This window comes from Erythrolamprus reginae, chromosome 3 (assembly GCF_031021105.1).
Source record: "Erythrolamprus reginae isolate rEryReg1 chromosome 3, rEryReg1.hap1, whole genome shotgun sequence".
NCBI lineage: Eukaryota > Metazoa > Chordata > Lepidosauria > Squamata > Dipsadidae > Erythrolamprus > Erythrolamprus reginae.
The window spans coordinates 239,385,278-239,410,900 of NC_091952.1; the positions used below are offsets into that span (position 1 = coordinate 239,385,278).

Consider the following 25,623-nt stretch of genomic DNA (forward strand, 5'->3'; position numbering starts at 1 on the left):
TAAAGTTTTAGAGCTATTAATATACAGTGGGCCATAAATGGTTAAACAATTACATGGTTTGTCCGGGATGGATTCCTGCTTTGGGCAGTGGGTTGGACTAGAAGACCTCCAAGAACCCTACCAGCCCTATGATTCTATAACGAGTGGTCATCTGCTTTAATCTCATATAGTTGCCAATGAAGTTTATAAATACATGCAACAATTTAGATTTCAAATGAATATAAATAGCAAATGGGGATGCTTTTTTTGTTTTTTTGGCTATCATTTCTCTCTATGTCCATGGAACTCACTGGAATTCTTGGATGGAGTCAGAGTTCAGGTAAGCCTTTTAATATTACAAAACAACAACAAAAGTTCTAAGATAAGCTAAGCCAGTGATGGCAAACCTACGGCATGAGTGCCACAGGTGGCACGTGGAGCCATATCTGAGGGCACACAAGGCATTGCGCATGCTGGCCAGCTGATTTTTGGCCTTTTCACTTTCCCCAGACTTCAAGAAAGCTTCCTGAACCATGGGGATGGTGTAAAATGGCCCAAAAGGCCAACCGGAAGTTCTGGTTGGCCCATTTTCCGCCCTCCCCAGGCTCCAGGAGGTTTTCCTAAAGTCTGGGGAGGGCGAAAAAAAGCCCAATGAGCCTATTGCAAATGTGCATGTGCTGGTGGAGCAATGTGGGGATATGTGTGTGCATGCACAGGGGCAGAGTTTTTAGGTAGTGCACATACGCAGGGAAAAGGGCATTGCATTATGGGTGTGGGTACGCATGCCTGCTATCACACACGTGCATTGTATTGGCACCCAAGCCAAAAAAGGTTCATCATCATTGGTCTAAGCCAGTGATGGCAAACCTTTTTATCCTTGGGTGCCAAAAGAGCATATTTGTGCATTATCGTGCATGCACAAGTGCCCACACCCATAATTCAAAGCCCGGGGAGGACAAAAACAGCTTCCCCCATCCTCCAGAGGCCCTCTGGAGTCTGGAAACGGCCTGTTTCCCAACTTCTGGTGGGCCCATTAGGCTCATGTTTCGCTCTCCCCAGGCTCCAAAGGCTTCCCCAGAGCCAGGGGAGGGTAAAATGCCCTCCCTTATCTCTACAGAGGCTCTCTGGAAGCCAAAAACATCCTCCCAGAGCCTCTGTGTGAGCCAAAAATCAGCTGGCCGGCACACACATGCCTGCTGGAGCTGAGCTACGGCAACAGCTTGCGTGCCAGCAGATATGACTCCACGTGCTACCTGTGGCCCTCATGCCATAGGTTCGCCATCCCTGGTCTAAGCTATCCCAGTCAGTCATATAAATATAAATTAGCATTATCATATAGGAAAACATTCCCCTTCCCCCATTTAATTATTGCTAGCAGCAAGTGGCAAATGAAAGATCAGAGAACTTAGAACTACCCACGTCTCATTTTGACCAAATGGATCTGGTTTCCTAGCATTTCTAAGAAAAGCTTCTGGTATAATTTATACATTGTGAGGCTGTGGAGGAATTTCACCACCTTCCGAAAACTTTGAATTGTTGTTTTGGGGAAATGGTATGATTTCAGGTGCTTCAGTCCAAACATCAAGCTCTTGGTGGTGTCTTGGTCTTTATTTTTTATCCTCCACAAATTCAAGAGCTTCAGAACTGGCTGGGTGGATTTGCACATCCTGAAAATCTGTTCAGTTTCTTCTCTACCCACGTTTTTCCCTGGTAAATTTTCCATCAGGATGTTGAGCTCTTCGAGGGTGATGTTGAGATGGTCAATGTGCTTTAAAACACCATTTTCACAAAGATCAATACCTAAAAAAAGAAAGAAAGAAACTTGTTTAGTTCTCTTCATTAAGGTCACAAAATTGTGATTGATCCTATCTCCCTACAATGGTGGTTGATGGAAGCCCTTCTTTCTGTCAATACTTTCTGGAAATCTACCTTACAACTGAAAACTAATGGAATGGGAAATGCTTATATGCAGATGGAAGCATAGAGCATTCCAAAATCTCCAGGTAGATGGCTGTGTTGATCCTGGACTTAATGAAGCAGAATGGACGATACCAGCAGATGACATGGCTCCCCAAATCAACACAGACTGTGGAAACTTTTGCATCTCATTTTGAAACCAAGGACCCAGAGTATGGAGGAAGAATGGAGAGGCACACACTGCAAGATGCTTGAGGTCCAGTGTAACCTTTCCACAGTCTGTGTTGATTTGGGGAGCTATGTCATCTGCTGGTATTCGTCCATTGCGCTTCATTAAGTCCAGGATCAACAAAGCCATCTACCTGGAGATTTTGGAATGCTCTATGCTTCCATCTCCACAGAAAGCTGACTTCAAATTAAAAAGGGGGCGTTTGTTTGATAGCCCTAAACTTCAAAGCACTTTTAAGGTGATTGTAATCACCTCCACTGATTTCAAATGCTAAAGATAAGGAACAACAGTTCTTATCTTGGTCCAGGCTGTTATAGATACTGCAGCCAAAGAAAATCCCCTCCATCTACTGATCGCTAAAAGGGAAGAAGAAAAGAAAAAGGGGAAAACTACCCAATTATCTGTTGCTTTGCACCTAGTCTCCTCCACTTTCAAACACTCAGTTCTCCAGCGCCTAACTAGACATGACATGGAACAATGCAGCAGAGCTGATGGTTGCTATTGAAGCATCCTGGTCTTCCATAACACCTGAGAAGTGCCACAGGCTGATAGCATCCATGCCACGCCACATTGAGGCAGTAATTGCTGCAAAAGGGGCCCAAACGAAGTACTGAGTACATATGCATGCTTATACTATTCAGAAGTCTGATATTGTTCTATGTACAATCCTTTTTTTTTAGTTGATCGCATATAATATTCTTATTTTCTGAGATGGGGGATTTGGGGTTTTCATGAGCTGTACCCCATAATCATCACAATTATAACAAATCACAACTTGAACTATCTTTCCTGCATATTGGCCATGTGGCCACGTGGCTTATGCACTCAGAAGCTGCTCTGATTACTGAGGTGAGAACCACAATGGCCACCTTCAATGGATTGCTTTGACTGTTGTGGTGATTTGATCTATACTCTTACATCTTACATAAACAGACCTGTAGTGGGTAAATATAATCTCTTGCTTTTCTTTAGTACGTACCTCGGACAATATTCTTGACTGTAATGTGTTCCTTATTTTGCTGTTTCCATAGCTTCAGTAGCTGAAAGGTCTGATCTTGCAGGGTACTCTTCAGTTTAATTATTTCTCTGTTTTCAAGATTGATCTTCGCCCCAGGCAGACTGTCCATGAGAGTGTTCAGCCAGGTAGAAGGTAGTTTTTTGGGCACAATGAACCTGAAGAACGCTTCTTCACACAAGGTGACATCTAAAATCACACAGATACTGACTTTTAAAATCAGGACATTAACCTTTGGAGCAACTCCTAAAACACTGCCATGGGAAAGTACAGTACGATTTTTCTAAAAGCTTTTTTTTAGATTTTTAGATTGCTTTTTAATATTGGATTTGTTACATTGTTTTCTTTATTGTTGTTAGCCGCCCCGAGTCTTCGTAGAGGGGCAGCATACAAATCTAATAAAACTAAACTAAACTAAACTAAACTATCATCTTGTGAAGACCAATAGGGATTGGACCTTACTTAAAAAACCAGAAAAGAAATTAGATTTGTTTTAAACTTAACACTTTGCAAGTGTTAACAGAATGCTTCCTTTGGAGGCCAAAGTGTATAATCCCAGACTGCAGCCAGCCAGAGAGTGTTGCTGTGCAAAATTATGACATAATGATATTTATTTTTAAAAGCAAAGACAATGAGGTCAACAGAATGGAGAAAATGAGAATGTTATTTTGAATTGAAAATATGTGTTTGTGATCCATATCAATTTCATAATTACTTATTTTATAGAATCATAGATCATGCCCACAAGATCATATGCTGCAATGTCCTACCAGTCAATGACTACTTCAGCTTCAACCACAATAACACAAGAGCACGCAACAGATTCAAACTTAATATGAACAGCGCCAAACTTGACTGTAAAAAATATGATTTCAACAATCGAGTTATTGAAGCGTGGAACTCATTACCGGACTCAATTGTGTCAACCCCTAACCCCCATCACTTCTCCCTTAGACTCTCCACGATTGACCTCTACAGGTTCCTAAGAGGCCAGTAAGGGGCGTACATAAGTGCACTGGTGTGCCTTTCATCCCCTGTCCAATTGTCTTTCCTTTCTTTCACCTAACTTATATATTCTCTTCCTTTCATATATCCTCTCCTCTAAGTTCACTTTCACCCTCTTTTATATTATCACATGTCTATTCTTCTTCCTATGTATCTGTGTATTGGACAAAGGAATAAATAAATAAATAAAATAAAAATAAATTGGGAAGGATTTTAGAGGTTGTTTAGTTCCATCACGCATTGAAGGCAGGATCCACTAAAACAGTGATGGCGAACCTTTTTTTCCTCGGCTGCCAAAACTGCCATGAGAAAGTACAGTACAGTTTTTCTAAAAGCTATAATCTTGTGAAGACCAATAGGGTCATAAAATGCGGCAAACTCACTGATATAGCAAATCTCTCACTTATCAACATAAACATTGAGCTCCATTGTGGTCGTAACTCGAGGACTATCTCTAATTTTCTGTTTTGGATTGTATACACACCGATGTCACATTGCTGATCCAATTTGTCAGTGTCTTCTCCCTGGCACACATTGTCATGTGTGGAGTCTCCTTTCTGCACCAGGGCACTGCAGTTAGTGTGCGTTTGACAAGCAGCTTTGGATGATGTATCATTAGAGAAATATCCTTCTGGACATCTCTCGCAAACGGTGTCGCTTTCAGGGGTACCTGCAGAAAAGGAGAGAGATGAAAAACCATTTATCAATCACTTTGTTTATAGCACTTCCAGAATTTCCCATTCAACAACAATGCCACGGATTGAAAAACAATCTGATTTTTTTTTCTGAAAGAGGAAAGACTGCCACCCAACATCGTTTGGTAGATTAATGGTTTAAATCTCACCCTGATCTTTGGGTTTTGTAAAAAATAATAATAATAATAATTCAGAAAACTCCTCAAAGAAAGGAGCTATTTCACTTCAGAAAATGGCAGAAGTTATTATTTGTATTTTGTCCAGGTTAAATGAAAAACAATAACACTGCACAAAGAAATCCTATTACAGGGAGAATAGTATTTTTCACCTACACAGCTTTTAAATGAAACATTCAGCCAGAAGAAAGATTCGTACAAAACTAGTCTGAGTCAACTAGAAACTATACCAGGGATGGAGAACCTTTTTTCCCTCAGGTGCTGAAAGAGCATGTGTGTGTGCTACCACGCATATGTGAGTGCCGACACCCCTAATTCAATGCCCATGGAGGGCGAAAACACCTTCCCCCACCCCCCTGGAGGCCCTCTGGAAGCTGGAAATGGCCAGCTTTCAAACTTCTGGTGGGCCCAATAGGCTTGTGTTTCACCCTCCCCAGGCTCCAAAGGCTTCCCTGGAGCCAGGGAAGGGTAAAAATTCCCTCCCCCATCCCCTGGGAGGCTCTCTGGAAGCCAAAAAATGCCCTCCCAGAGCCTCTGTGTGAGCCAAAAATCATCTGGCTGGCACACACATGCACATTGGAGCTGAGCTAGGGCAATGACTCGCGTGCCAGTAGATATGGCTCCATGTGTCACCTGTGGCTCCCATGCTCATCCATCTATCTATCCATCCATCCATCCATCTCTCTGTATCTCTCTCTCTCATCTCTCTCATCTCTCTATCTCTCTCTCTCTCTCTCTCTCTATCTATCTATCTATCTCTATCTCTCTATCTCTCTCTCTCTCTATCTCTCTATCTCTCTATCTCTCTATCTCTCTATCTCTCTATCTCTCTATCACTCTATCTATCTCTCTGTCTGTCTGTCTGTCTATCTATGTCTCTATCACTCTATCTATCTCTCTATCTCTCTATCTGTCTGTCTGTCTGTCTATCTGTCTGTCTCTCTATCTCTCTATCTCTCTATCTATCTGTCTGTCTATCTATCTCTCTATCTATCTCTCTATCTGTCTGTCTGTCTGTCTGTCTGTCTGTCTGTCTGCCTATCTCTCTCTCTCTCTATCTCTCTATCTATCACTCTATCTCTCTATCTATCACTCCATCTCTCTATCTATCTCTCTATCTATCTCTCTATCTGTCTGTCTGTCTGTCTGTCTGTCTATCTATCTCTCTATCTATCTATCTCTATCTCTCTATCTCTCTATCTATCTCTCTATCTATCTATCTGTCTGTCTGTCTATCTGTCTGTCTATCTATCTATCTCTCTATCTATCTCTTTATCTCTCTATCTCTCTATCTCTCTATCTCTCTATCTCTCTATCTATCTCTCTATCTATCTGTCTGTCTGTCTGTCTGTCTGTCTGTCTGTCTGTCTGTCTGTCTATCTATCTATCTATCTATCTATCTATCTATCTATCTATCTATCTATCTATCTATCATCTATCTTCTCCTGGTTCGCTCATGCCTGTCAGTCGACAGAGAGCCAGTCACGAAGGGAGCACAAGGCTCCACCCACCTGCCCGGATGCCGCCAAAGTATTATGTGCAGGCGCAGAGGTTAAAATAACCCAAGTGGCAGCATCTGGGAGGGTGGGCGGAGCCTTATGCTCTCTTCACAACCGGCTCTCCAATGCCTGACAGGCACGAACAAACTAGGAAAATTTCACTCCTGTTCTATCTCTATCTCTATACATTTGATTCATCTATCATAAACATTAGGCACTTGAACAATGATTAGGAAAAGATACTTTGGAATATAGGTGCTCATATAAAACCAGAAGTGCAACTAATTAAACCAACTGCATCTTTCCCCAAGATTTCCCAGCTGTCTTATACAGCTTCCATATGATCCTGAAAAAAACCATGGCTTCTTTGAAAAATGAGAGACAGAATGCCACATATTGTTGTTGAATAAATTGGAGGAGGAGGAGGAAGAGGAAGAGGTAGAGGTAGAGGAAGAAGAAGAAGAAGAAGAAGAAGAAGAAGAAGAAGAAGAAGAAGAAGAAGAAGAAGAAGAAGAAGAAGAAGAAGAAGAAATTCAAATGATGCTGAATGTTATAGTCCACCTAACTCCTAAATTCCAAAAGTGTGGTTAATCAGCAGACATCCCACCTAAGGATAAAATTAGCATCAGCATCTTGTCTCTGGTGGGCTTGAGACAATGGACTAACACAGATCTCTGGTTTGGCATTTCCTAATTATCTACATTTTGCATTTCTCCTAAATGAGCCAGAGAACCTGCTGAGCCATAATGTGTCTTCCGAGTACTGAAAGGAAGTAACATGCCAAAACAAAAGAGGGTGTTATTTTAATATTTTACCACCTTATGTCAAAAAGTTGGTGGAATTGTGGGAATTTCAAAATGGCAGATGGTTATTACCCATTCCTGTTGTCAAATACAAAGAGAATAGCAGCTGTCAGAAGGGCTATTGAAGAAACTGGTGCTTTTGTCCCCACAAATAACAACACTAGTAAAACAGTTCTTAAACACCTTTAATGAATTCTTTCCCCTTTTCATTCTGGACACTGAAATCAATTCTACTATATCATTCAGCAGACAACAAATATCATTTTCCTTGAAGCTGGTTTTTAAAACTAGTCTTGCATGAGTTTCACGGAGCAAGTCAACCCTACATTATAGCCTCTTGATGCTTAATAACCCTAATCTCTTACACAATTTGGAAGCAGAAAAAGAGAGGATTTATCAACCAGCTGGTGTTTTATAATTCATGGTCCCTCTTTCATAGATGGCTTTGGGGCTTCCAACTTGATCAGACAGATTCAAGCTTCTTCTGAGCAAATACAGTATCCATTTGTGTAATAAACAAAAGAAAATAGTATTTTTCCAAACCAAATTGCATACATATCTATAGGTTATTTTTATACAAAAAGATCCTTGCTAAGAATGATGTAGAAGTAGTATTATCTCTTTTATTAATTAAACATGAAACTCAGTCAATTGAACATTTTTAAAGTGTCACAAATACCAGCGTCCTGGGTATCAACCAAGTATTTTCTTAAAATATATGATGTTCTGAGTAGCTGTTTTTCTTTATATTCTGCTTTCGTTACTATTGTTTTTATAACGTTCTCTGTTTTTACAGCCTGTAGCAATTTTTCTGTACTTTGGTTTATATAATCATTCAAACTTCGTTTTTCTTCTTCTACAGTTTGATGGATTTGTAATAGCCCTCTGCCTGCTATTTTTCTTGGAGGTACAACCTGTCAGTCACTTCATGGATGTAAAGCGCGATATATATTCAATAATAATAAGAAGAAGAAGAAGGAGAAGAAGAAGAAGAAGAAGAAGAAGAAGAAGAAGAAGAAGAAGAAGAAGAAGAAGAACAACAACAACAACAACAACAACAACAACAAGAATCACAAAAATAATAATAGTAGTTGTTGCTGTTGTTGTTGTTGTTGTTGTTATTATTATTATTATTGTTGTTATTATTATTATTATTATTATTATTATTATTATTATTATTAACCAAAGGGTAGGATTAGGTTAGTTATGTACATGGAAACACTAAATGAGTTTCCACAGAATTTTAAAGGCAAGTCATAATTTCTTAAGGTAACTCTGTAAAGATTATATATTGGTTCTACTTTCAGGTGACTAGATAACTCTGAAATTTTCCAAGATAAAATAAAATATATTGTAAACTAACATATTACATACTATATACTGTTTTTTCCCCAGGATAACCATGCATTTTTCAGAGCAATTGTTTTGTGTGTACTCTCTTTGAAATTAAAATATTTTCAAAAGTAAATTACATTTGGAGTTAAGAACAGAGGGTGTTATAGTCACTATGCTCATATGGAACTTCCAGTGGAAAATATTATCATCATAAACATTATTATGCAGAGAAACAGACTGTGGCAAAGTATTGTTGCCAATGTAATGCATGCCATTTCTTCCCATCTTGTTTAGGCTTTTTAGGTCTTATGAAGCATAGATTGAGACAAAGTTTAGTTTTCACCCACAAGAGCTAAATACTGAAGATGTTTTAATTTTGTGGAATCCCTAGGGCCTTTAATGGGGCTGACTCATTACAGACATAAAGAAATAGCTACAACGTCCCTTTAAAGAAGATCGTTTGTTTGATCAGCTGAATCAAACATGCCCCAAATATTATGGTCTTTTCTTCATCCTGTTGATCTTCTATCTAGGCAGACCCATTCTATCTTTCACTTGGTACTCCAACACTGCAGCATATTCACTTTTCATCAGGATAAATACAATGGCCTCCATGTGGGATCAGAATAGTACTCAGGCTCTCCGTATGTATGTATGTATGTATGTATGTATGTATGGATGGATGGATGGATGGATGGATGGATGGATGGATGGATGGATGGATGGATGGATTGAGTTGAGTTGAAAGGGACTGTCAGGTCATCAAGTCCAACCCCCTGCCCAAGCAGGAAAGCGATTCCACATATGGAATCAATTTTCATTAAAATATGGATCCAGACTGGAAACAATCAAATAGCTTAGGAGGCATAAAACTTACAAGAAGTTATGTAGATTAGCTTCAAAAAAGAATAGTTTTCACAACGTTCTCCCCAGAACTCTGAAAATGAGGCCCATGTCTTAAGGTGCCTCTTTCTTCTCAGTCTTCCTCTATGTCTATTACTAGAAACTGTGAGACCCTGAATTCTAGTACTGCTTTAAAAACAAGGCCAGCTGGGTGACTTTGGGCCAGTCACTCTCTTGTCACTCCTAGAGGATTTCCAAAAAGCCATTTCAAAAAATATTGCCATGAAAATAACATGGATTTGTCCAAACAGCCAGGATCGTATTTTCGTGGAAACAAGGGTAGCTACTATATTTGTTTCCTTCAGTGTTAGGAGATGCATCACATTTTAAATGAAACATTTATTCAATAAATGTACAGCTACATTAAATGATGGAAGTAGTATAGGATGAGCCATTGTGATATGTTTATTAGCTCTGAACAACCATTTGTACAGGGGTTTTTTTTAAATGCAGATTGTATTTACACTTAACTTCAGTCTAAATTCTGAAATTTATCCATTCAGTGACAGAATACATTTTCCCTTCCCCATCTACATCTCTTTCAAAATACATTTAGTGTGTTCTTAATTCTGACTTTGAAATACAGAATACTGCCAATTTTTCTTTGAGGATAACTTCTTTGCTTTCTGTTGCTTTGTTTTCCTTTTCCCTTCTACAAGGATAATTCGTGATGCAGGTAATAATTATGTCCATTCAGGTATGATGACTTTCATTGAAACCCAGTACAGTACTGTTATAATTATTCTCCTAGTGCTATATCAATTAACACTTCTACTATTTACCAAGACACACAAGGCCCTGGAATCGCCTTCTTCCCAATGAAAAATGTTATTAATTATCACCCATTAATATTGCATCTCAGATAATGTTCCCCTGAAAGAGGGCACTCCATCATGTTACTCAGTGGAATGCAATTTGCGACTACCGTTACAGGCAACATTCCTTTTGGTAACAGCCCAAGGAGATGCTTCCTGCAAGTTCTCACAAGAAATATATTTTTCCATCATGTCCATTTGAGCATGCTTATTTAGGAAGTATTCAAAGCCAGGTGGATATTTGTTTTTACAGTTCCAAGCAGATGGCAAAAAAAGTAAGCTTAGCAAGAGCTTTTTCTTACTTGCATCTAACCGCCACTTAAGTATGTCCTAGTAACTTCTTTTTGATGTTGTTCTCATGACATCACTTTCATCTCATTGTATCTCCTGCCTCAGATGGATTTAACAAGTGAGTTCCTGCTCGCCGCTGCCTGCTGCCGTTTGACCCCCTACCGCCTGCCATTTCTTTATTTATTATTTGGATTTGTATGCCGCCCCTCTCCGAAGACTCGGGGCGGCTCACAACAAGTGAAACAATCATAATAATCCAATTAATTAAAATATTTAAAGATTTAAAAACCCCATATACTAACAGACACACACACAAGCATACCATGTATAAATTAGACGTGCCCATGGGAGATGTTTAATTTCCCCATGCCTGACGGCACAGGTGGGTCTTAAGGAGTTTACGGAAGGCAGGAAGAGTAGGGGCAGTTCTAATCTCCAGGGGGAGTTGGTTCCAGAGAGCCGGTGCCACCACAGAGAAGGCTCTTCCCCTGGGACCCGCCAACCGACATTGTTTAGTTGACGGGACCCGGAGAAGGCCCACTCTGTGGGACCTAATCGGTCGCTGGGATTTGTGCGGCAGGAGGCGGTCTCGGAGATGCTCGCCTCTCGCTCTTTTATTATTATTATTATTATTATTATTATTATTATTATTATTATTATTCATTAGATTTATACGGCGCCCCTCTCCGAGGACTCGGAGCGGCTCACAACAACAATAGATACAATAAAATACAAATCCAATATAAACTATTTTAAAATCCCATTATTATAAAAAAACTAACAATTTTAAAACAATCATACCAATTTCATATGTTGAGTCAGGAAAGGTAAGGGGAGAGGTAAATCCCACCATGCTTGGCGGTATAGATGGGTCTTCAACATCTTACGGAAGGCAAGGAGGGTGGGGGCAATTTGAATCTCAGGGGGCTGGGGCTGCCACAGAGAAGGCTCTTCCCCTGTGTCCCGCCTGATGACATTGTTTAGTCAACGGGACCCGGAGAAGGCCAACTTTGTGGGACCTAATTGGCCACTGGGATTCGTGTGGCAGAAGGCGGTCCCATAGATATTCTGGTCCAATGCCATGTAGGGCTTTATAGGTCATTACCAACACTTTGAATTGTGACCGGAAACTGATCAGCAGCCAATGCAAGCCACGGAGTGTTGACGAGACATGGGCGTACCTAGGGAAGCCCCTAATAGCTCGCGTGGCCGCATTCTGCACAATCTGAAGTTTACGAACACTTTTAAAGGGTAGCCCCATGTAGAGAGCGTTGGGCCGAATGGGGGAAAGCAGCGCTCGTGATGGGGCAGGGCAGGCATAGGTCCAGGAAAGCACCGGTGGCCTGTGCATGCCCAGCATCGCCACTGGTGCTAGCCTACGCGCTACATGGCCACCTGCGTTCCCTACCATTGAGGCTGGGGCCCACCACTGACTGTAACTTAAAATATAACAAATCAAATGCAATTAATATATTTGATCATCCCATGTGGTTATTTGCTTAGCATTGATCTTCACTCCAATTGTTAGCCATTCTAGCCTACTGCCTTTTCAATAAATACTGCCTCAATTAGATCAGTCCATGTTTTTATTATGTTTTTATCTTTAGGATAGGATAAACCAGAGTTTACTCTTTTATCATAACACCTGGCTGGTTGGGAGCAGTAACTTCCATCTAATTGTTTGGAAGATATTCTTTTACTTGCCCTAAGTCAGTGCTTCCCAACCTTGGCAACTTGAAGATATTTGGACTTCAACTCCCAGAATGCTGGCTGGGGAATATTTGGAATTCTGGGAGTTGAAGTCCAAATATCTTCAAGTTGCCAAGGTTGGGAAACACTGCCCTAAGTGACCCTGAAACAGCTTTTGATGGTTGGGCAGTCTTAAAATCAACTCTTGAAAAAAGGAACACACATACCTTTCTGAACCACGCCAAATCCAGGAGGACATGCTGTGTGCTTCAAACAGAATTCAAGGTTGAGGTACCGTCCTTCTACACACTCACAGGCACGATTTCCGGTGCTGGTGCATTGGATCTTTTCATATTGCAGTTCCTTGCATACCACATTGCAGTAGTGACATTTTTCATTATTGTTCCATTCGTCTGTATAAGATTGATCTGGACAAGGAGCACATTCAGTCTTCGCTGAGGTTGTACAATGCTGTTTGACGTAGGTTCCTGGAGGACATTGGTCACACATCAGTTGACGGGAGGTGATAGGGTCATAATGGAGATACTTTGGGGGAAGAGTTTCCTGGAGTGTCCACTTGACTGAGATGTCCAGTAACTAACAAAATAAAATGAAAGCATTGTTGTTGTTGTTATTTATCACTGTGATTTAGCTGGATTAACACATTGAATTAAATTATAAACCATGTTTTGAAACCAAAATCACAGCATATTTACATTGTACAGCAGCCACAAAGGAGGAGTCTACAGAGTCTACAGAGAGGGACGGCATACAAATGTAATAAATAAATCTTCCCTGTGGGCCCATCAATTTGCATTGTTTAGTTGACATGACTTGGAGGAGGCCAACTCCTTCTGATCTAATTGGTCTCTGGGAGGTAGATGCCAGAAGACAATCTCGTAAATACCTCTACCTAAGAACTCCTCTACTTAAGACCTATTCTAGATAAGAACCGGGTGTTCAAGATCTTTTTGCCTCTTCTTAAGAACCATTTTCTACTTAGGAACCTGGGCCTGGAAAAAATTCCCAGGAAATTTGAGAGCGGCACGAAGGGCCTGCTAGTTTCCTGCCATTCCCCCTTTAATCCCGGCCATCTTGGGCTTTTCTGGGCTGCCAGAGGAGCCTTTCAGTGGTGCTTAAGGAAGCTTTGGCAGTCCAGAGTGAACAAAGCATTTTTTTTTCCCCTCTGGGTGCTTGGAGAGGGAATAAACCACTTTGCTATAGTGACTCCCTCGCGCTGCCTCCCATACACCCACGTGAGGTTGCCTCCTGGACCGTCTGGGTGCAGAAAAGCAAAAGGGGGTGCTTTAAAGTTTTGGATTTTTTTGATTCCCCTACCTCACCTTCTTCCTTCGGCTGCGACTGTCCTCCTCCTCTTCTTCCTCGGCGTCCTCCTCCCACCCAAATTCTGAACTTTTATTTCTTTCCTAATGGTTTTGCACGCATTATTTGCTTTTACATGGATTCCTATGAGAAAAATTGCTTCTACTTAAGAACATTTCTACTTAAGAACCTGGCCACGGAACGAATTAAGTTCTTAAGTAGAGGTACCACTGTACATAGAAACATAGAAGATTGACGGCAGAAAAAGACCTCATGGTCCATCTAGTCTGCCTTTATACTATTTCCTGTATTTTATCTTAGGATGGATATATGTTTATCCCAGGCATGTTTAAATTCAGTTTATGTGGTTAGTAAATCCACAGTAACTGAATTTAAACATGCCTGGGATCAACACAGTAAGTGATTGTCCAGGAAGGCTGTGAGATTCCTATCACAGTTATTGCTGTTGAGCCAAATTTCACCTAATCTGTACTTTCTTTTTATTGCCAAAGTGCAAAACTTTACTTTTTTCTACACTGAATTTCATTTTGTTAAATAGGGCCAAGTATTCAAATAATAAAGCTAAGGGCAATTACCTCTGTACCGCTATCATCAAAATAACATGAATGACAGTTCAGTTCAAAGGAGGCATGACTTCTATCCTTTTGGGGCCTGGCCAGAAGAGGTTTTGGAAAATTACATTCTATTAATTGAATTCTGAACTTTTGCAAGCTTTTCCACCTGATCTTCAAATGAAAGCCAATGTCACTGCTCCACCCTTGTGAAATAAATATAGATTGGATGGCAATGACCAATACAGCCCATATTCCTTCAAGTATCTTTTTTTCCTCTCTCTCTCTCTATTTCAATCACAGCCTTGCGATGTTTTAAAAAATAAAAAAACTAGTTTTTTTCAACATTGATTATATGCTTCGGTTTGGGGCTTTTTTCACTCAGACCGCAGAAGAATGCTTGAATTTACTAAAACAGATAAAGCATTCTCTGTTTGGAATTGCAAACACATCCTGAAACCTAGTTTTTCTTTGATGACAGCTGCCAAGGGCTGGGCAAGGGCCAAGGCAAATCTGTAAATTCTGGCATTCACTTTTCTACATTATGTAAGAACATTGTAATTGCCTCCAGGCAAAAATCCAGTTTGGCTCTCATTCTACTTCTGGCTGTAGCCAACAAATGGGAGCTCACCAGCAGGATATAAACTTGATTATCCCCAAACCACTAATTTTTTGCCTAATATTCAGGGAAATAACTGTCCTGATGATAGAGATTCAGTTCAGCTAGCACAGCCAATAACTAATAAACAATTAATCTGTTCTGATTTTTTTTTCTCTTTTCAACACTTTTCAAAGCAAACGAAGGCCACCATATCATGATGGTGAGCTATTGCATATTATTGGAGGAAGAAGTTTGTTCTGCATTTAAGCCCTGATACAGTTTTGGGGAAAAAAGCTTTTGAGTGGATAAAGCATTTTTTAAAAATGGGCCTTGTTTCTCAAGTTTCCAATTTTAAAACACACACACACACCAAGGGGGGGGGGAGGCTGCAGATGGAAACAAACAAACCTGGATCCTCAATATTATTGGTTTTTTATATCATATGTACAAACATCAGACTGTTCAGTTTCTCTATTTAATTCTCTAGTTTGGAGGCACAATTGCTGGACCACAGCTCATTTGTTAACTTGAACTAGTCAATTTCACTGTGTCAATACTTATGATTCCCTGTATTTTGATAGTTTATTCATTATAATATCTTGAACAGAGCCTTGTACATAACATGTGTACTTATGATCATCCTCCAGAAAAGTTCAGGAATCTGGAATTTCTGAGGAGTCCTAATGACCTCATCACTCTGTTTGAAAGACCATCCAGCTCAAGTCCAGTTTGCAAAGAAAGTTCCACAGGACATGAGACTCACGTTATTTCCATTTCCAGGGAGGTAGGGAAGATGATAGAAGATGAAACAAACATGATCCATTTATTGACATGAGATACTGCAGAGCGCTAGATTGTAGAGCAGTTGGTCATCATGATCCATTATAGAACCTATCAAGTGATGTGCCGGTGCTTGGTGGCTGTTGGGGTCTGGATGGGTGTCAACAGACTCAAGCTCAACCCGGATAAGATGGAGTGGCTGTGGGTTTTGCCTCCCAAGGACAATTTCATCTGTCCGTCCATCACCCTGGGGGGGGGGAATTACTAACCCCCTCAGAGAGGGTCCGCAACTTGGGCGTCCTCCTCGATCCACAGCTCACATTAGAGAAACATCTTTCAGCTGTGGCGAGGGGGGTGTTTGCCCAGGTTCGCCTGGTGCACCAGTTGCGGCTCTATTTGGACCAGGAGTCACTGCTCACAGTCACTCATGCCCTCATCACCTCGAGGTTCGACTACTGTAATGCTCTCTACATGGGGCTACCTTTGAAAAGTGTTCGGAAACTTCAGATCGTGCAGAATGCAGCTGCGAGAGCTATCATGGGCTTCCCTAAATATGCCCATGTCACACCAACACTCCGCAGTCTGCATTGGTTGCCGATCAGTTTCCGGTCACAATTCAAAGTGTTGGTTATGACCTATAAAGCCCTTCATGACACCGGACCAGAATATCTCCGGGACCGCCTTCTGCCGCACGAGTCCCAGTGACCAGTTAGGTCCCACAGAGTTGGCCTTCTCCGGGTCCCGTCAACTAAACAATGTCGTTTGACGGGACCCAGGGGAAGAGCCTTCTCTGTGGCGGCCCCGACCCTTTGGAACCAACTCCCCCCAGATATCAGAGTTGCCCCCACCCTCCTTGCCTTTTGTAAAGCTCTTAAGACCCATCTTTGTCGTCAGACATGGGGGAACTGACACATCTCCCCCGGCCCTGTACAGTTTATACATGGAATGTTTGTGTGTGTGTTTGCTTTTAATAATGGGGTTTTTAGTGTTTTTTAAATTATTAGATTTGTTTTTTACATTGTTCTTGTTATTGTTGTGAGCCGCCCCGAATCTACGGAGAGGGGCGGCATACAAATCTAATAAATAATAATAATAATAATAATAATAATAATAATAATAATACAGTAATATCAATCAGTGGTCTTCTGCATATTATACTGTCCTCATCATGGCAATAGACAAATGTCTATTTGTGGTTACTTTGATGCAGAATAGTGAACATTCATTTGTTGAGGACAGAACTTGCTATGGTGATGGACCTTTTGCTTACAACCTGGAAAAATGGAAGTCTTATGTCTTGCTATGTCGGACAAGTGTGGTCCTGAAGATAAGAGGAACTGCCTGAGAGTAAACAACCTGGGGAGATAAATCTTGAAGAAAGCAGGTCGAGATGGGAGATCTTACCAAAAGTGTCTCTTCCACCATCCTGCCTCTATAGCCCTTGACAGTCATAAAACATATACTATTATATATACCCATCAATCCATCAGAGAATCACCATCTTCTAACTGAATGCAGGAGATGAAGAGAAGAGACATATTACTGGAGAGCACTATTGGGAGTAGTGTTCTCTTAGGAAATAATGCTGTTGCTCCAAGGAGCCAATGATATTCAATCCAAGGACAGAATCTTATGGGGTTCAAGATTTTGCCTAATTTACACAAATGCTTATGTATGGCCTACATTTCTCTTGAAATGACATCATCTTTTACTACCTAGAAACAGGTACCAGGTATTTTGTGACTCTGTAAAATCTACAGCATCCAAGAATTAGCTACTAACTGGATTTAATGCCCACTGATAGTAATAACATCATATTTCACCCAAGAACTATGAGATTACTTCCTCCCTCTGAACTTTGCTGCAAATATTATATCTCTTTGCTTTGAGCCATGGATTCAAATGTGTTCTGCTCTAAGTATTTCAGGTAAGGTTTGTCCCAGATTTGTCTACCTATATATGTGGGACTTAGGATAGGACAATTATTAACATATTATGCTTGATACTTCTGTGGAAACATATAAAAATTAGACCCAATGGCTGAACATATGAGTATTTTATTTCCTTAGAGGGGGTCTGTTTAATCTCCGTTGTTTTCACTTTGGTCATCAATCTGAAAGACCTTTGGCTGAACAGATTGATTGATTGATTGATTGATTGATTGATTGATTGATTGATTCATTCATTCATTCATTCATTTATTTATTTATTTATTTATTTATTTATTTATTTATTTATTTATTAGATTTGTATGCCGCCCCTCTCCGAAGACTCGGGGCAGCTTATTTATTATTTATTTTCTATTTCATTCTGTATCAGTATGTTTCTGCATTAGCTTTTTAACCACTGAAGTCAAAGGTCCACTAAACAAGGCTGTATAGAGAAATCTCAGATATTAAAATCACTCTCCAATGGATTTTATTTATTTATTTGACCTGTAGCTTAACTTTCCTGCAGGAAATCAAAGCAGCATACACAATACTTCCATTATGCCCCCAATGAAAATAATCCTATAAAGTTGAATAGCCTGAAAGAGGGTGATTGGTTTAAGGTCATCTAGTAAATTTCCAGGGCTGAAGTACATAAAGATGGACATCCCCAGTCAAAATCCCCAATTGCTACCCTGCAAATGTTTGGATTGCACTGCCTGGCATTGTTCATCCTAAAAAACTAAGCAGGATCAAATCTCATTAGTATTTGGATAAGGAGCCATTCAGAAGTATAAGTCTATGGAGAGGGGTGGCATACAAATGCAATAAATAAATGAATGAATGAATAAATGAATGAATGAATGAATGAATGAATGAATAAATAAATAAATAAATAAATGCTGTAGGCTAGCCTTGAAGTATAAGAAACATTGCAATTATAAAGGCCTCAAGCTGATGCCAAGAAATTGATACAGAGATTTAACAGATTAACAGAGTTGGAAGAGACTTTATAGTCCAACCTCCTGCCCAATCAGGAGACCCTACACCATTTCTGAAAGCCTCCAGTGATGAAGCTCCAACAATGTATGAAGGCAAGCTGTTCCATAGATTAGATTTCCACATAGAAACAAGCTACACTCTTTTCTTAAACAAGATCTAAGTATTGCCCACAAGATCATATGCTGCAACGTCCTGCCTGTCGGCGACTACTTCAGCTTCAACCACAGCAACACAAGAGCACACAACAGATTTAAACTTAATATTAACTGCTCCAAACTTGACTGTAAAAAATATAACTTCAGTAACCGAGTTGTCGAAGCGTGGAACTCATTACCGGACTCCATAGTGTCATCCCCAAACCCCCAACACTTTACCCTTAGATTATCTACGGTTGACCTATCCAGATTCCTAAGAGGTCAGTAAGTACAAGTGCCCTAGAGTGCTCTCCGTCCCCTGTCCTATTGCTCTCCTATATCTCCCATACCTTTCTTCTATTCCTATATCTCTTCTTCTACTCTTTCATTGATATGTTCTATTACTATACCTTCTTTTCTATTATTTCTTAGATATATTTTACTATGAGTATCTCCTCTATAACCTTCATCATGTATTTTACTATGTGTATATAGATATATACCCACTAAAACCCTCATTGTGTATTGGACAAAATAAAATAAACAAAAATAAATAAAATAAAAAATAAAAAATAAAATGTAAGAAGCAATGTGCAGTAGCTTTAATTATCACTTCCTATTGCTCAATATCTTCAGCAGGTGGCAGCACCTGGCTGACTTAATTAAAACTTGATGAGAAACTAAAGTGGATGGATGCCCTCCATCCCTGTGAACCCTTACTTGTGCTGACGTTTCATAAAGGCAATGAAACAAAACTAGAGAAAGCTATTGCTACTGTTTACAATTCCCAGGCTGCTATGCAAAAATACACCAAACAGATAATCCTCGATGTAGTTCATTTAGTGACCATTCAATGTTACAACAGCACTGAAAAACGTGACTTTCACATTTAAGACCACTGAAGCATCCCCCATGATCACGCTATCAAAATTCAAATACTAGGCAATTGGTTCACACTTATGACAGTCCCGTTCAGGTCATGTCATCACTTTTGGGACTTTCTGGCAAGCAAAGTGAATGGAGAAGCCATATTCAGTTAAAAAATGTGTTCCTAACTGCAGAACTGAAATGATTCATTAAACAACTGTGGTGAGAAATGTCATAAAATGTGGAAAAACTCACTTAACAACTGTTTCACTTAGTGGCATAGATGTTGGGTTCAATTGTGGCCATAACTCAAAGACTATTGAGTTTTTAGGCTAATAGAACTAAGGAGAAATTTCCTGACAGTTAGAACAATTAATCAGTGGGACAGCTTGCCTCTAGAAGTTGTGAATGCTCCAACACTGGAAGTTTTTAAGAAGATGTTGGGCAACCATTTGTCTGAAATAGTGTAGGGTTTCCTGTCTAAGCAGAGGATTGGACTAGAAGACCTCCAAGGTCCCTTCCAATTATTATTATTACAGCCTGTAGTAGACAGTCAGTCAGAGGAGCCTGTATTTCATTGATTCAGCCAAAATTAAAGCTTTAAAAATTATGTCCAGAGATGTTAAAAACCAGGGCTGTCAAATTTGTGGCCCGCAAGCAATGTCAAGTACTGGCCATGCCCATCCCATTTAGCACAGGGGGAAAAATTGTGATACATCACATGAGAAAATGACAATATGAGTTTGACACCGCAGCTTTAAATTATCCTTGAACCTCATGGAACATAGACATGTTTTAACTTGAGGTGGAATATCCCCATCATATTTAATCCTTATGTTTGGTGCACAGCAATTTTATATTCTTTGATCAGTTAGCATGGATGGACAATTTGAGAAACATTTTTCAAACCTGTATGGTGTTAATAAGGATCTGAGCTCTGGTGGCGCAGTGGTTAGAATGCAGGCTACTTCTGCTGTCTGCCTGAAATTTGGCAGTTCAATCCTCACCAGCTCAAGGTTGAATTAGCCTTCCATCCTTCCAAGGTCGGTAAAATGAGGACCCAGATGCTGACTCTGTATATTGCTTAGAGGGGGCTGTGGAAGTCTAACTGTTATTGTTATTTCAACACCAATGAAAGGTCCAGTTGGAACTTTCCTTTCTCCATATCTCGTACTTAGGTTTTCGTGGGGCAGAGAGTAACACAAAACAGCTGCAAACTTTTTCTTTTACAACCACTGGGGAAATGAGGCTTGAGCAAGACATTTCTTATCGGATGGAATTCCATTTAAAAACCAAAACCTAATCTATATAAAAATCAGAGCTCGAGGACTTTTATTGTCTGAAAAGCTTCCAACTCAATGAAAGATATTATTAATTCACCAGTTACACACACGCAACAAAGTTGGCAGGAAATAAAGAAAGCATTCAGAGTTATTTTATCAAACAGCCTTTGCCTTCTTTTCCCAAAATGAAACGTATTGAATATATAGCTTCAAAACAACACCAGAGCATTACTGCTCCTTGCTATGGGCTGATTCTGTGATAAATTACATTTATAGATATTGATTCTCCCAGGGTGGGATATAAATTCAGTAGATGATTCCCATTGTAATTCCATAATAGAGCAGCTCAAGAAGTTGAAGAATAGGCAGCACTTAATGGTGCATATAATCGTTTATTGGTCCTAAAGTATCTATGGAAGTTTTCTATTCTCTTCAATGTCACTGAGAGCTCTATATACTTAGCTAGATATGAAAATGCCCCAAGATTTGTAGTCACTTACTAGGGGGAAGCAGTAGAAATGGAAAGACTCAGGTTTCTTGCTTGGCATCTCTTAGTATAAAGGTAGATCTCAGTTTGAGATTCTGGTAAATATCTCTCCAACACAGTAGATAATGCTGTGTAATATAGCTCAGTAGGCTAATTCTTTCATCCATATAGACCCATTTAAAATTAAGCAGACCTTGGGAAAATGTTTGGACTTTATATTGGAAAATGACAAAATCAGTTTCCCTAAAAGAAAATCAAATTAAGATGTTCTACAGGTGGCACCTCCCACCAAATAGGATAGCAAAAATGTTCCCTAAAACCTCCCCATTATGTTGGAAATGTAAGAAGGAAATAAGGTCCTATTATCATCAATGGTGGACGTGTAGTAAAGTTAAGCTTTATTGGAAAATGATAGAAAGAATAATAAAAGAAATAGTAAAACAGGAGATAGAAATAATCCTGGAATTTTATTTACTGGGCATAACTAATCAGAAATATAAGAAAGAAATTTTACACCTAGTTATTCATATTTTGACTGCGGCCAGGATAATATACGCGCAAAATTGGAAAGGGGAAAATATCCCCAAAGAAGAGGAAGTTATTAAGAAAATATTAGACTGCGCTGAAATGGATATGATGACAAGACAGTTAAAAGATCAAGAAGAAACAGAATTTTATGAGATATGGAAGTGTATATATGGCTAAAATTAAGCAGACTTAGTTCCATCCCATAGATTTTTTTACTTGCTGTCCTATAGTTTACAACCACATGGACAATTCATGGTCTATCAGCCAGTTTAATGACATCTGCAATCATTTAGTCCTATCACAAAAAGATAGACTGAGGTTCAGAAGATACTCCTTCTTCCAAAAGAAAAAAGAAAGAAAGAAATCATGGAAACATTTCCTTTACTCTAGAAAAAAAAGGGAGCTTCCCTGAAATTTGTTCCAACAGCCCAAAGTCCTACTAAAGGCTTAAGAGGCAAACACAGCTTAAAAGAAACAGAGAGAAATAACCTCATTATTTTGTGCTTTCCAAAGCAGTCGTCCTCAGTCTCGAGGCAAAAACTTACCAGCAGTGTGCAGCACAGAAGTTTGGTCATTGCACCAGGCGGAGTTACAACTCGAAGCTGAAAAGGCAACCAGATAGCCGGGGAAGTAGCAGCTTGCAAACAGGACCTCGGCACATTTAAGCCTCATTTATATATATTTCTGTGGCCCCATGCAGCAGGAAAAACGTGGCTGGGCTTAAAATCCTCCCTCCTTCCCTCCCCATGATCAATTTCTTTCACTTTTTTTTTTAAAGGAACCTGTTGATGATTTCATGCGTCTTCTTAACCACAGGTTCTGGGAGGGCAGAAAAGGAGGAGGAGGATTCAGGCAGAAGGATGGGTTAACTAATTGCTGTCTGCCATCCACCACCTCCGTTGTGAAACTAACCCCCGCTTTTTTTCCTGAGCAAAAAGGGGGAGTCCAAGAAAAACTTACCTTCAGGACAACAAAGGCTGAGTTATTCACGCAGTCCTGTCTGTTATAGGAACAGCCTCTTAAAAATAACTCCCTGAAACTGCCTTTTAATTGCTTTTTAAAAAGGAACTGGAGATTTTTTAAAAAGTTTGGATTCCCTGGTGTGAAGAGAGAGAGCAAGAATGGGAAGTCTTTTATATTGTATTTCCCCATCAGGTGAAAGGACCACAAATGTTTGCCCTTTAATTCAAGGCAGCTTTTATGCCACTTTGCAAAATCACCTGTCTTTGGACTTTAATTTTTTAAAGGATGGCAGCATTAGATAACTATGTAACACATATTTAAAGTAGTTTAACATATATATTATTTTAAATATAAAATATTCACTTTTGTTCTTTTAATGGTTGGATTGACGGAGTTATGATAGCTGAAATGAAAATAGAATTTTAGGATTTCTTGTTTATTTCTTTTTAGATCAGAAAATTATATACAGTGTTCCCTCAATTTTCGCGGGTTCGAACTTCGCGAATAGCCTATACAGTGATCCCCCGGTTATTGCGTCCCCGACCATTGCGAACAGGGTAATTTGCGATTTTTGAACCCGGAAGTCAGAACACCATCTGGGCATGCGTGCCTTTTTTTTCTATGGGCACGCATGCGTAGATGGGCCGGGCAATCAGCTGCTGGGTGGCTTCCCTGAGGAGTTTCCCCACCGCCCACGCAAACTCCTCGCTGCTGCAGCTTCACTCGTGCCGCTTCCCAGCTGAGTACTCAGCTGGGAAGCGGCCCGAGCAAACGGCTTGTCCGCAGCCTGCCTGCCCGCGCGCCCGCGGCTCGCGCGCCCTTCTCCCACCCACGCCGTTCGCTCGGGCCGCTTCCCAACTGAGCTCTCAAGCCAAGCGCAGAAGTTTGCTTTTGGCGCTTGGCTTGAGAGCTCAGTTGGGAAGGCGCGCGGGTGTTTTAAAACGTCCCCACCGACATGGGGGGCTCGCTAGCATCCCCCCAAACCCGGGTTGGGGGTTCGGGGGGGGGGTGCTAGCGAGCCCCCCATGTCAGCGGGGACGTTTTAAAACACCCGCGCGCCTTCCCAACTGAGCTCTCAAGCCAAGCGCAGAAGTTCGCTTTTGGCGCTTGGCTTGAGAGCTCAGTTGGGAAGGCGCGCGGGTGTTTTAAAACGTCCCCACCGACATGGGGGGCTCGCTAGCATCCCCCCAAACCCGGGTTGGGGGTTCGGGGGGGTGCTAGCGAGCCCCCCATGTCAGCGGGGACGTTTTAAAACCCGCGCGCCTTCCCAACTGAGCTCTCAAGCCAAGCGCAGAAGTTCGCTTTTGGCGCTTGGCTTGAGAGCTCAGTTGGGAAGGCGCGCGGGTGTTTTAAAACGTCCCCACCGACATGGGGGGCTCGCTAGCATCCCCCCAAACCCGGGTTGGGGGTTCGGGGGGTGCTAGCGAGCCCCCCATGTCGGCGGGGACGTTTTAAAACACCCGCGCCGCCCCCAATCTTCGGCTCCTCGCTAGCGCTGCGGAAGTAAAAACACCATCTGCACATGCGCAGATGGTGTTTTTACTTCCGCAGCGCTACTTCGCGAAAACCCGCTCGTTGCGGGGGTCCTGGAACGGAACCCTCGCAACAAGCGGGGGATCACTGTACCACGGTTTTTCAAAAAATATTAATTAAAAAATACTTCGCGGTTTTTTTCCTATACCGTGGTTTTTCCCACCTGATGATGTCATATGTCATCGCCAAACTAATTTTTTTTGCAAATAAATAACAAAAAAAATAATTATTGTTAATAAATAATTATGTTTATAAATATCAGGATCACTAAGTGTTTTATTCAATGGTGAGTACCAGTAATAATGGTGAGTAAACGGTTGTTAAGGGAATGGCAAATGGTAGAGAACCATCTTTCAGCTGTGGCGAGGGGGGCGTTTGCCCAGGTTCGCCTGGTGCACCAGTTGCGGCCCTACCTGGACCGGGACTCATTGCTCACAGTCACTCATGCCCTCATCACCTCGAGGTTCGACTACTGTAATGCTCTCTACATGGGGCTACCTTTGAAAAGTGTTCGGAAACTTCAGATCGTGCAGAATGCAGCTGCGAGAGCAGTCATGGGCTTACCCAGGTATGCCCATGTTTCACCATCACTCCGCAGTCTGCATTGGCTGCCGATCAGTTTCCGGTCACAATTCAAAGTGTTGGTTATGACCTTTAAAGCCCTTCATGGCACTGGACCAGAATATCTCCGAGACCGCCTTCTGCCACACGAATCCCAGCGACCGATTAGGTCCCACAGAGTGGGCCTCCTCCGGGTCCCGTCAACTAAACAATGTCGGTTGGCGGGCCCCAGGGGGAGAGCCTTCTCTGTGGCGGCACCGGCTCTCTGGAACCAACTCCCCCCGGAGATCAGAACTGCCCCTACTCTTCCTGCCTTCCGTAAACTCCTCAAAACCCACCTTTGCCGTCAGGCATGGGGAAACTAAACATCTTCCCCTGGGCACGTTGAATTTATATATGGTATGCTTGTGTGTGTGCATGTTAGTATAGGGGTTTTTCTTAAATTTATAATATTTTAATTAATTGGATCATGTATTGGATTGTCTTTTCACTTGTTGTGAGCCGCCCCGAGTTTTCGGAGAGGGGCGGCATACAAATCCAAATAATAAATAAATAAATAAATAATTTAAGGGTTTAAAGCGTTAAGGGATGGCTTGTGATACTGTCCATAGCCAAAAATGGTGTATTTACTTCCACATCTCTACTTCGAGGAAATTCGACTTTCGCAGGTGGTCTCGGAACGCATCCCCCGCGGAAATCGAGGGAACACT

The 25,623-nt window shown here is 41.0% G+C and overlaps 1 protein-coding gene across 1 annotated transcript; it reads right to left on the reverse strand.

Annotated features, from left to right (window-relative positions):
* Positions 1-1,013: 1,013 nt before the first annotated feature.
* On the reverse strand, positions 1,014-22,544 carry TNFRSF11B (TNF receptor superfamily member 11b). Its single transcript, XM_070749251.1, has 5 exons — positions 22,402-22,544; positions 12,579-12,948; positions 4,630-4,815; positions 3,105-3,329; positions 1,014-1,779 (listed from the first exon to the last, which is right to left on the reverse strand). Exons 1-5 carry the CDS (start codon positions 22,429-22,431, stop codon positions 1,391-1,393), a joined length of 1,200 nt encoding a protein of 399 aa, XP_070605352.1. The 5' UTR covers positions 22,432-22,544; the 3' UTR covers positions 1,014-1,390.
* Between the last annotated feature and the right edge of the window lie 3,079 nt (positions 22,545-25,623).

What these genes read in the sequence shown, in the direction of transcription:
- TNFRSF11B (XM_070749251.1), bottom strand. Translation starts at nt 22,431, where the DNA reads ATGACCAAACTTCTGTGCTGCACACTGCTG. An exon ending in GGATCAGCAATGTGACATCG is followed by an intron (nt 3,330 to 4,629) that starts GTGTGTATACAA and finishes GTGTGATTTTAG; the next exon opens with ATGTCACCTTGTGTGAAGAA. An exon ending in AGTCAAGAATATTGTCCGAG is followed by an intron (nt 1,780 to 3,104) that starts GTACGTACTAAA and finishes TTCTTTTTTTAG; the next exon opens with GTATTGATCTTTGTGAAAAT.